The 13071-nt window shown below is 37.7% G+C and overlaps 1 protein-coding gene across 2 annotated transcripts in view; it reads left to right on the top strand.

Moving 5' to 3' along the window:
• Positions 1-13071, top strand: part of USF3 (upstream transcription factor family member 3) — a 56838-nt gene that overhangs the window by 27621 nt on the left and 16146 nt on the right. Inside the window, exons 2-5 of one of the 2 annotated variants that reach the window (XM_023260144.2) lie at positions 3807-3931; positions 6858-6922; positions 8048-8076; positions 9955-10037. In XM_023260144.2, coding sequence (XP_023115912.2) covers positions 6876-6922; positions 8048-8076; positions 9955-10037 — 159 coding nt within the window. In that variant the 5' untranslated portion in view covers positions 3807-3931; positions 6858-6875. The remainder of the gene's footprint in view (positions 1-3806; positions 3932-6857; positions 6923-8047; positions 8077-9954; positions 10038-13071) is intronic. The other variant, XM_023260145.2, reaches the window with a different exon arrangement.

The following is a 13071-nucleotide window of genomic DNA, read 5'->3' as shown; positions in this document are numbered from 1 at the left end:
AAACTCTTAAGTCTAAAGTTCTCTTTTGGCCAGCAAAAGAGGGCACACAGGATTAAAGCGAGAGACGGCTAATGTCCGGGAAAAGACAAGAGCCCCGAATAAGGGTCCTTGCCTCGTATTTATTCAGGTCAGAAGGCTTGCAAACGTGATGGTCATGTACAAAGGGACAAACTAGGAACACTAACTTGGGGACGTGAAGGAAAAGGGGGGTTTTGAAGATATACAGTGTTTGGGGTTTGGGTCAATATAAAACTCCCAGCGCCAGGCAGATGGATAGATGGTTGTTAACAGCAGACCGAGGCACCGTGCCTATTTATCTTAGCTAGCCTAGGGGATGAGACAGATAGGGGGAATAACCACAGGGCTAATAAGGCACCTTTTCTTTTGTTCACCATCTCCGCTTTGGGCTGCTCTGCCTGCAGCACAGTAGGTCCATAGTCCAATTCACCAATTTACCTAACCTGGCCCTATTCTCCTGTGAAAGCCGCTTTTCTGCTATAGTACTAAATTGGGAGTGTTTCCACCTTGTACATCTAATGTTGTTTATTTTCATATACCTATGTATTGGGCACCTTTGTGCCATTTCTATTTCAGGCCTTTGCCTCTCTCTATTTTGGGAGGTTCTGCACCCCCTCTGTATTTTGGGGTGCCTTCACATCTCCCTAATCCTGGCACCTTTGTGCCTCCCTATTCTCAGGGTACTTTGCACCCCCCTATTCTTGGAGTGCCAATCTGGTTTACCCAAACTCCGGTGTAAGCATTTTATGACTTTGTATTTCTTTATGCCTTGTTAATCCATTTGGTGTAAGCCCGGAGGATTCCTAAGCTTGTCCCCTACAATAAACAATCCAATTAAAAAACTGGCAAAAAGATAGGGCGCCTGGGTAGCTTAAGCGTCCGGCTTCAGCACAGGTCCTGATATCACAGTTTGTGGGTGTAAGCCCTGCATCAGGCTCTGCTGACAGCTCAGAGCCTGGAGCCTGCTTCTGATTGTGTGTCTCCCTCTCTCTCTCTGCCCCTCCCCTGCTCACGCTGTCTCTCCCTTTCTCTCTCTCTCAAAAATAAATAAATATTAAAAAAAAAACGGCAAAAAGATATGAGCAGACAAAAAAAGATCTACAAATGGTCTTAAATTTTCTTCAATGTTTATTTTTGAGAGAGAGAGAGAGAGAGAGAGTGAGTGAGCAGAGGTGGGGGAGGGGCACAAAGAGAGGGAAATGCAGAACTCAAGCAGGCTCCAGGCTCTGAGCTGTCAGCACAGAGCCAGATGCAGAGCTGGAACTCACGAACTGTGAGATCATGCCCTGAGCCAAAGTCGGATGCTTAACTGACTGAGCCACCTAGGGGCCCCCTACAGATGGTCTTCATATGCACATAAAAATTTATTCAATGTTATCAATCATCTAGGAAATGAAAATTAAACTATAATGAGATTCCACTATTTAACCACCAGAATAGTTGAAATTGATAAGCAGACAAAGCCCAATGTTAGTAGGATATTGAACAACCAGAACTCTTACATTTTGGATGTGAATGCAAAATGGTACTGTCACTCTGGGGAAAGTGTGACAAATGTTCTTACATAAGTCTTTTTGTGGATATACTTTTTTTTATTTCTCTTGGGTAGATACTTGGGAGTGGAACTGCAGGGAATATAATAAGCATTTCTACTCCTGGGTATTTACTCAACAGAAAGAAAGACTATACCCATGAAAAATGTTGCACAAGAATATTCATGGAGAGCAGCTTTTCTTCCTGGTCACCAAAACACAGGAACAGGTGTTCATCAACGGAAAATAAACAAGCTATGTTATAAACTGACACACAGTTATACATTCATACTCAGCAATAAAAAGGAACAAACTACTGGATGAATTTCAGAAATATGCTGAGTGAAAGGTTGACAAAACAGAATTCTCAGTTAATGCATTGTAAAGTTCAGTAGAGAAAAAAATGAGAACACTGGTTGCCTCTGTGGGAGAAGGGGAAGGTATTGACTAGGAAGGGTCGTGAGAGAACTTTCTCTGGTAATAATAATGTTCTGTACCTTGATAGGGATTGGGTCACACAGGTATGTGCATTAGTCAGAACTCACTGAATTTTACACTTAAGATTTGTGCATTTTACTATACATAAGCTTTACTGCAAGAGGAAAAAGCGGTTTTAAAAGTTGTGATTTTGATACAAGTGATCTCAAAAGTACACTTTGAGAACCATTGGATTTGACAAATTTCAGAAATAATTCTTTCTTACCGTAAAATATAGTGATTCATAGATTATTAATGTAACATTTTGAATTTTTTCTTTATAAATTAAATATTGTATTAAAAGTAACATTTCCTTATTAGTAGGTTAATGAGTCAGTGGACAAGCATTTATGACATTATATAGTTCATTATTTCAATAAGTATTCTTTGTTTTAATAAGTGTTCTTTTTTAATGTGAGGAATGCAAGCTTAATATCAGGAGGAATAGCATATGGAAACAATTATACACTGATAGATGTAATTGAATTTGTTAAAATGTGGTTTGAGATGGATATTTACAGTGATGTTTGGTAAACTGGGTGGTGTACCTCTTTCAGTTAAACTCTTGCGTCTCACCCCCATGCGATGAGTATGTTTACTTATGTGATAGACCTCTAGTCATTTACTTTAAGATTCTAGATGTTCAGAAGTTTAGAACTTTAACGTCATGTATCTTACTTGTAACATGAATCTGCAAACTTTCAAAAGTGCTTACAAGTTTTACAGTTTCAAAACTGAAACTGTAATGTTAATGACCAAATGCTGACTCACGGGCACAAGGGAAATCTGACCTTACGGGTTTATAGGTGAAATTATGTGTTCACCTGTCATGCCCTATCCCAAATAATCTCTCCTCCAGTAGGGTGTTGGTCAGATGCCTGAAATTCCACCAACTAAAGATACCTGTCTGTGTTTCTAAATTTTCCAGATAACAATCCCCTGGGGGCATTCTAAATTTCAGACTCCTCCCTTAAAGATTGGGATTCCTCCCTTAGAGACTGATTCAGGGTCAGGCTGACAGTGGGCTGACAATTCCTGTTTTTTAACTATTATCTTGTTGAAAATACAGATTCCTGGGCCCTACCCAGTACTTCTCATTTGTCTGGGATGAAGCCCCCAAATTTACATTTCTTGTAATGTTTGTATTTATTTTTTTTGAGAGAGCGTAAGCCAGGGAGGGGCAGGGAGAGGGGACAGAGGATCTGAAGCAGGCCCTTTGCTGACAGCAGCAATCCCGATACGGGTCTCAAATTCATAAACCGCAAGATCATGACCTGAGCCAAAATCAGACACTTAACCAACTGAGCCAGGTGCCCCCAAATCTGCATTTTCTGGAGTATATACAATGCACAGTTCTGAAGGCTGTCATCCTAGTGTCGCTGCCTTCGTGGAAGATCTTTGAGTAAGCTTTGTCACTCTCACAAGTGAGAAGAGGGAAGTGGGAGATTGAAGGAAGATAATTTTAGAATTGAGGACAGACCTTAGTGTAAGACATAGGTGGAGGACAATAAGAACTTGAGGGACAGTGAGCATGCCTAAGAGAAAGGAGAGAATCTCCTGGGATCTGTCCAATGACTACAGTACTTGCTACCATTTTTGTGGGAGTGGAGCATGAGCCGCCTATTGGAGAGTGACTTTTTAAAGCAACTACATTCATTAGCTTTCGGATCATTCTGCTTGCCACCAAAAATCTGCCTGCATGCCCTAAGTTGCCAGTTGTTTTACATGCTAATGGAAACCTAGCCACTGTAAACATTCATTGATTTTTCTCTTGTGTAGTAAGAAGAAAACATAACTTATAGACCATCTTCTGGCAGAAGATGATAGATTTGGATCAGAAACGGGAGGCGCTGGAAGCCAGGAATCAAAAGTGAAGAACTTCTGCAAGCCCTTGGGTGATAAAGGTGACAAGGACTTATTTACTCACATGTCCCGCATTGTCATTATGTAGTAACCTGATGTGAGTTTGTTGCTTTTAGGCTGATGTATACCATCACACATGTAAGGGAGAGTAAGCTGCTGGAAGTGGGACTTGAGTGCACATTTCTCCTCAGGCTGCTTCAGTCAGTACTTCCTGTCATTCATTACCTTGTCTGCATTCACTTCTACTCATTCCCCAGGACCCTTCCTCCACCTTTACAGGGCTAGAGCCCAGTCTGAAATGCCTTCATTATTATTCATAGCTAACATTTGTTGAATTCTTTTTGCTGCTAGGCACCGTGCTGCTCTGCTCCCCTGCATTTGTCATTCCCTTCTCAAAACAACCCAATGGTCCAGATGCTATGATTTTGATCCATTTTGTAGATGAAACATCTGAGGTTCCAAGAGGTTATATGTCTTGCCCAGGACCTCACAGCTAGGAAATGGCAGAATCAGATTTTATTTTATTTTATTTTATTTTATTTTATTTTATTTTATTTATTTTATTTTATTTTATTTTATTTTATTTTATTTTATTTTATTTTATTTCATTTTATTTATTTCTGTATCTGTTTTTTTAAATTTTTAAATGTTTATTTGTTTTTTAAAATTTATTTTTTTAAATTTACATCCAAGTTAGCATATAGTGCAACGATGATTTCAGGAGTAGATTCCTTAATGCCCCTTACCCATTTAGCCCATCCCCCCTCCCACAACCCCTCCAGTAACCCTCTGTTCTCCATATTTGAGTCTCTTATATTTTGTCCCCCTCCCTGTTTTTATAGTATTTTTATTTCCCTTCCCTTATGTTCAGCTGTTTTGTATCTTAAAGTCCTCATATGAGTGAAGTCATATGACATTTGTCTTTCTCTGACTGACTAATTTCATTTAGCCGAATACCTTCTAGTTCCATCTACATAGTTGCAAATGGCAAGATTTCATTCTTTTTGATTGCCGAGTAATACTCCATTGTATATATATACCACATCTTCTTTACCCATTCATCCATCGATGGACATTTGGGCTCTTTCCATACTTTGGCTATTGTTGATAATACTGCTATAAACATTGGGGTGCATGTGTCCCTTCAGAACAGCATACCTGTATCCCTTGGATAAATACCTAGTAGTGCCATTGCTGGGTCGTAGGGTAGCTCTACTTTTAATTTTTTGAGGAACCTCCATACTGTTTTCCAGAGTGGCTGTACCAGTTTGGCAGAACCAGATTTTAAACTCATGCTTTCTTTCTTTTTTTTTAATGTTTATTTATTTTTGAGAGAGAGCGTGTGTGAGTAGGGAAGGGTCAGAGAGAGATGGAGACACAGAATCTGAAGCAGATTACAGGCTCTGAGCCATCAGCACAGACCCTGACGTGGGGCTTGAACTCACTAACCATGAGATCATGACCTGAGCTGAAGTCGGACGCTTAACCTACTGAGCCACCCAGGCACCCCTAAACTCACGCTTTCTGATTTCCGATTCCATACACAGAAAATGGTAACTGCACTTGCACCTACTCCAGTGTACCACAACAGGTATTCCAGTTGGACAGACCACTTTTGAAAGGCCAGGCCGTCAGTCCCTGAGATTTAAAAGCATTAAAAGTTTTCATTATGAAATTTTTAAAGATCAGAGAAGAGAAAGAAACCCCCTATAATGTTGCTGGCCTTACATAACTATGACTATTATCTTCATGTATTTGCTTTCAGGCTTTTTTGGCATATGAATATATTTCCCTATAATATATATATATATATATATATATATATATATATATATATATTCTTTAGTGTCCTAATTTTTTTTAAGTTTATTTATTTTGAGAGAGACAGTGTGTGCATATAAACTGGGGAGGAGCAGAGAGAGAGGGAGAGAGAGAGAACCACATGTAGGCTCCGCACTGTCAGTGCAGATCCTGATGCGAGGCTCAAACTCATGAATCATGAGATCATGAGATCATGAGTTGAGCTGAAGTCAGATGCCCAAGCAACTGAGCCACCCAGGTGCCCCAGTATCCTGATATTTTATTTTATTTTATTTTATTTTATTTTATTTTATTTTATTTTATTTTTTTTAATCTTTATTTATTTTTGAGAGAGACAGAAACAGAGCAAGAGCAGGGGAGGGGCAGAGAGAGAGGGAGACACAGAATCTGAAGCAGGCTCCAGGCTATGAGCTGTCAGCACAGAGCCCGATGCGGGGCTTGAACTCACGGACCGTGAGATCATGACCTGAGACAAAGTCGGACGCTTAACCGACAGAGCCACCCAGGCGCCCCTCCTGATATTTTAAATATAAGTAGAATTTTCCTACTCCTACCCAGATATTAATGAGTGTCAAGTGATGATGTAAGACTTCTAGCAGTTTGAGAGAAGGATAGCAAGTGAGTGAATGAATGAATGAGCTTGCTTCCATACAAGGAATATTCCTTGTATGGCTGTTTGTGTGTACATGTTTGTGTGCTTGTCACTTGTTTTTTCTGCATTCAGAGAGGAGAACCAGTGTTCTCATTTAAATTTTGTAGAACACTTCAAATATTATGAACAAAGAACATACTCTCCCAACTCAAGTATGTTTTACCTGTTTTTCCAGGTCTTGCTCAAATCCACACCCCCTTTTTAAGCCTTTCTAGATTTCTAACCTGATAATGATCTTTCTCTACTCCAGTCTTCTCAAGAACTTTCTGGCGATACCTCACATTTGGCATTCACCATGCTCTCCACCTGCTAGTTATAATATTTTTTGTCCTGTTTTCTTATACCTTTTTCTATCCACAGCAGCTAATCCAGTGCTTTTTCGTGGTGTCACTTTTGTTTTTTTAGCATTTTGGTATTCAAACCAAAGTGCTATTAATTTCTCTAACATACTAGAATAACTTGAACTTTCTGGCGTGTTCTTCCATGCTGTGTAGGTTCCTATCACTGTAACCATGCCAGAAATGACAGAGAATGAGACTCCTACAAAAAAGCAGCACAGGTATGTAGTCCTGGTCCAGAAATAATACAGTTTGGGGAGATGAACAGAATTAGTCCCCACTTTGTTAAATAGGCAGTCCTCAGGGAACTTTCATTAAATGCCTGGAAGACCATTATTCTTCAGCAATATGTGCGAATAAATAAATACAGGTTTACAGAAAGGAGTACATAGTTAAAATTTACCTGTCCTCCTTATTTTATGGACAGTGTAACGGGAATGACAATGAGCAATTAAAATTGTATAATACCAAATCTATCCTAAGTGTTTAGTTTCTCCTGAAACTTTTACTTGCTCACAGTATCACAGTCTTTGTAGATTGTTAAGTTCATTTAGGCCGAAGTCCATTTGAATAGACATTTTGTGACATTACAATTTTGTGACATTACAATATGCATGTCAGTACAACATTACTTCTGGTTCTTTGTATAAGCCCCCTTCTGAACTTCTAGCATTTTAGGCAGTGTTTCTGCTTAAAATTGCATGATCAGTGCTTTCATTAATATTAAAATCCCCATTCTCTTTCCTTACCAAATAGCTGTTAGGGATTGCTAATGTATTGAGTAATTGTACATAAAAGGGAAATCAGTGGTTTGAGTAGATTAGCTTTTAAGAAAAACTAAGAGTTTGGATAAGCTAAGGCACACAGATGCAAAAGATGGCTCAAATGCCAATTGTCTGTGCGTTGGTGCTGGTGGCTGCCATGGTTCCCCACCCCCAGGGATTAAAAAGTTCCTTTCTACTGTTGCTTGTACCCCTGACGCACTCACCGCACCCCTTGCCAGGTGCCAGGGCAGACATCAGAAGTCACCTACTTGGTACATCACTTTGAGAGTTGACTAGCTCTTTAATTACATTTTTCAAATAGTTAACGTTTTCAATGATTGATTTACTTCCCAACCATTGACTTTTGGGTATAGATGAATAGAGAATTGTAGAATTTGGAAATTGTAGATTCTGAATTTATACTGATGTATCTGCAGTTAGGTTTTCATACCATAATAAGATGGTTTCTTACGGATGCAACAAATACAAATTCATAAAATTTCTGTGGTTCTCAACATATAAAGTGGAGAAAATGTTTTCCTGTTATTTTCATTTTCCTTTTATCTGCACTTTTTGTTTCAGAAAGAAAAACCGGGAGACGCACAATGCAGGTAGAAACAATTTCAATTGTATTTGTTAACATTTTTGCATTCACAAGGAAATTATACTGTAGTCGATTGTAAGTTTTTATGTTACAAGCATAGAATCATTATTCCTTATGTTTTAGGAAAATGTTCCTTTACTTTGTTTGTTCCTTTATGGTTTAATTGGCAAAACACCCCTCGAGTCTCATGAAGATGGCTAGTTTATCATCTTCTGATTCATTGTCTATTTAGATAACTCGAGGACTAATACGCCTTTGGAACTAGTGTTTTAAGTGATTTCACCCACTGAGGAAATTGAGCTCTACTTCTCCCAAATGGGATAAAGAGAATGTGTCTGCAGAAGTTCCAGAGGGAGCTGGCTGCCCAGAGGAGCAGGGGAGAGATGAACAGCAGGCTGTGGAGCTTAAAAGTCCCTGAAATGTAAACAGTCTTAAATGAAGTTGTGGAGTCCTCAGTCACAGCAAGAAATGTAGAAAATAAACGTTTGATTTTATCTCAAACGTCCAGATTATAGGCCAAAGCCAGATAAACATTTATAGAAGTGATTGTGCCTACATTTATATTTTGGTACATTTTAGAACACTTTCTTTTCCAGGGGTTACAGTCAGATTGAAAACAAAATATTTTAGAAGTTAATGTCTATTACTCTATAACTGATATTCTTCCTTTCCCTAAGGAAAGGACCCTGGGGGAATTTTTGTCTATGGGAAGATGGGGTGAACACTGATGGAATATTGCTGTTTTCCAGAATGAGAATTTCCTGCCTTTGAATTCCCCTTTATCACTGTGGGTCTCAATGTTGGTTTTTTTCTACCTCCATACATGAAAAAATCCACTCCTGGGTGATAACAAATACTGTTATTAGAGAATTTAGAAAAAAGGTGATATCATACTTTATTGTTTTCCCTTCTTTGGCCAAATGAATTAAATCTAATCTTTTTAGCCATAGGAGCTAAGTATTTTTATTGGAACCAACTCACATGGTGTCATAAATATGTCCTGATAGTAATTTATTATGCGAGAGTAATTGGATGTCATTGAAAATATGTCTTTACTGCTAGATTGTGAAGCAAAAAGTATGATTTTGCAAAACAAGAGCTGCTTATGGTTAATCTGAAAGATCACTGGAATCTTTTGTTAGGAAGGGAGGTTTTAGAAACCCTTCTGACAGTAAAAGCCAAGACTAATAATATTTCTACTTACAGTGTCTTATTGAAATTATTTAGATCATCTCATTCCCTCTTGCCCTTTCCATACAATCTTTAAAGTTGTGGCATGTAAGCCTGGAAGATTTCTCAGTTAATTTGGTTGAGATGTTGTCAGTTGCCCAGTTTCTTATGGGAAAAATCCTATGTGCCCAGAGTGAATAAACCAGACTCCTAGAAATTTTAAGTCATAACTGATAGCTGTTCTATTTCAAAAATGCCTTCTAGACATCCTAAAAGGTGTTTGAAGGTTCTGTAATCTGTCTAAATAGGTCTCATTTGCCTATTTGCTATAAAAAGGCAGCTTTCTACTAACTTAGCTTGTTAGTAGGGGTTCTTAAAATTTAGTTATCACTAAAATGTCCAGTAATTACTTGAAACATAATAATGGCCTAACAGTAAAGTAATATTAGCATTTTCTGTTTTTAATTTGAGTTTAATTATTATAGATCACATTTTTAAAATGCTTATAAAAGTATTGTTTATATCAGTGCCCATAATGCTAGACTTATAATGCAGCATTCTTAGAAATTGTCTTGTAGTTATTTGTCTTCAGTAGATACTGTTTGATAAAATTTTGTTAGAGATTTCTTTACCTAAAATTTCTTTACCCAGGGAGAATAGTGAACTATAGCAGTGTACCATAAAGTCTGATAAATGGATTTTTCCCCCTATCTAGTGGAGAGGCATAGAAAGAAGAAAATCAATGCTGGAATAAACAGGATAGGAGAGCTGATCCCATGTTCCCCTGCCCTGAAGCAGGTAAGAAGTCTACTCCTATTTTCATTCATTACTTGTGAACAGATAATTCCCTAAGTTGTTTCATTGCTCAGAGTGCTTATCTTTGTTTCCTGTCACTTTTGGTTTTTGGAGTTAATCATCACCTCATTGTTTTTCAATTGCTTAATTTTCTATATACCTATCTTTAATTTTTCCCATACTGATAACAGTCTTCTAGTAGAGTATTCTACATGATCAAGTGGACCATATAATTTCTAGATCTTTAAGATCTTGAATTATTCAGTCCCACGATTACATTCATTTCTGTGCTGCAGTACTTACCAGGCATTTCTTTTATTTTCTGCCAATGATATTTTTTAATTACCTTTAAATTCTTACCTAGAATCTTCCAAGGATCTCTATTTTATTCTCCGTGCCCTGTCAGCCTCCACTGGCACTTAAATCTCAGCTTATTAAAGTTTTCTCTCATGAAGATAGCTTTTTGTTTCTTCTGATAATGAGGATAAAGTGTGCTTACTGAAAACAAAACAAAATGGAAACAATATGGAAGTCATAAAAAGTTTGAAAAATAAGTTGACATCCTACTCCTAGGTTGTAACTACTATTACAAATGTTGTTACACATCTCTTTGGACATTGCTTTATGAATATATATGTATATATATATTTGTAAAATATGTTTCATATATATATTCATAAAATGTTTCATAACCTGCCTTGTCATTTTCACTCAGTCGTACATAGTAGACTTTTTTTCATATGATCTCCTTTCTTTTTAATGATTATATAGTGTTTCATGATAGTGAGATATCATAATTCGTGTTAGCCTTTTTTGGTTAATTGTTAGTTAAGTTAATATATAAACATAACAAATAGTACTAAAAAGCTTAAAACAACATTAGTCTCTGGCTTGCCTGCCTCCCACATCCAATACAGCAACTTAAAGGCATCCATTCTCTACTGTTTCTTTTGGCATTCACCTTTATATTTTGAAATAATATGCGTATATTATTGTATCATACTTTTTCTATTTTAGATTTTATCTATTGACTTTCCCTTGTTAAATCCTCCCAATATAATTCCACCACAACTTTTGATTAAATCAGTATTCAGTTCTTATGTTAAGACTGTAAATATTGTTTATGGTGAGCCAAAGATTAGTATTATTATGTTTTGTTTCATATGAAACTTTTTTGGGGAAGGGTTGGTAATTGCCTCATTGTTATCAATTTATATATACCTATCTTTTTATTTACTTATTTATTTACTTTAGATTTTTTAAATTTATGTTTTATTTTTTATTTTTATGTAAGCTGTACACCCAGTGTAGGAAGTCATGACCCCGAGATCAAGTCGCATGCTCTACTAACCGAACCAGCCACGTGCCCCTCTATATACCTATCTTTATTTCTTTCCACACTTTCAACAGTCCCTTAGTAGAGTTTCTACATAGTCAAGTGTACCACATAATTTCTATTTTCTCCTTTTTCCTTTGAAACTTTCCTTCTGGAACCCTCTGCCCTTCTTCAATCTCAACTGGTTGGTCTTTTGCAACTCTTCTGTTTTCTTTCTTTCTTTCTTTCTTTTCTTTCTTTTCTTTCTTTTCTTTTGTTTGTTTTAAGTAGGCTTCACACCCAGTGCAGAGCCCAGGGCAGGGCTCTACCTCATGACCCTGAGATCAAGACCTGAGCTGAGATCAAGAGTTGGATGCTTAACCAATTGAGCCACCCAGGCACCCATCTAACTCTTCTGTTTTTAATTTCAGGTCTCATGATTTTAATTTCCAAGAGTCTTTTTCTTATTCTCTTTGTCCTTTTTCATGTCACATGTTTTGTTTCATGAATACAATACCATCGTATCTCTGAGAATGTTATATAGGTTTTTTAAAATAATTTTTCTTCTGTTTTCCATGTTGTCTTTCTTCTGATTTTTTTTCCCCTTTGTTTTGAGGTTTTGTTTTTCATTTTGGAGACTTTCCTTAAATGCTTGGTGATACTTAACTGTTTTCGTATTTGAGAATGAGGCATTAAAATTTAAAAGCTGATTGAATAGGTTGATTTTTGGTGCCCTAACTATTGAGTGATTAGGTGGTAAGCTAGTGTTGTTGTTTTTGTGGAACTAAAAAATACCAGCATCTTTTTATTTTGGGGGTAGCCGTTAACTTTTACCTTCCGGAGAAGAATCCTTCAGCCCCCGATCTAGGAGTGGAAAGGAGTTTAAAACTGGTTGCCATATTCTGGGAGCTGGGTGGGGGAAGGTGTGCTGCTTTAGGAGGAGAATTTTACTTTACCCTCCTGTCTTCACTGAGGAGTCTCATCTTGTCCACTTCTGTGCCATGCATCTCCGAGGCTGAAATTCTCTGGTTCAAATTTCACAGAAAACAAACTTGTCTCTTGTGGTTGGGCAGGAATGAGAAGTCATGAAGCTGCATAGGATATGTGTGTGTGCTGAGGGTGGAGGGTAGTTTTATTACTGCGTAAGAAGAGTCTTTCCACCAGTCCCCTCAATTTTGATCCCATACCTCACCCTACCTTTTGTGGTGGCTAGAGAGCTTCCCAGTCCTGGACCTCCCAGGCCTTCAGATGGCCAGATCAGTTCCTTCTGCAGGAGGGTACTTTTGTCTTGCATAAACATGTTATCTATCTATCTATCTATCTATCTACTTAAAGTACTTTGTTTTCTTACATGATCGCAAATTTAAGGGCAGGCTCTATGTCTGCAGATTTTTTTTTTTCCTCCACATCTCAATGTACAGTAGCTTCTCAGGAAGTATTGATGTTTGCCCAGGAAAATCTTATTTTCCTGCTTTTGACGGTCATTCCTACAAGTTTCTCTGAAAGGAAACTATGATCATTTCACTTCCTTGGTGTCCTAGCATGTGCGGTGGAAGTCAGTATTTGGCTTCCAGAAGCCGAGTAGATTAAGATTTTCTTCACTATTGCTATGTGTCCTCCCTCAGCCCATCTGCAGTAGGGAGGCGGATGGGCATTATTATGTTCTGCCTTTGTATCAATTCTTCCTTTAAGAAAGAACAATATCAGGGCGTGTAGGCGCTC

This window comes from Felis catus, chromosome C2 (assembly GCF_018350175.1).
Source record: "Felis catus isolate Fca126 chromosome C2, F.catus_Fca126_mat1.0, whole genome shotgun sequence".
NCBI lineage: Eukaryota > Metazoa > Chordata > Mammalia > Carnivora > Felidae > Felis > Felis catus.
Note: the sequence above shows the minus strand (reverse complement) of the source record. Positions and strands in the feature narration are given on the sequence as shown.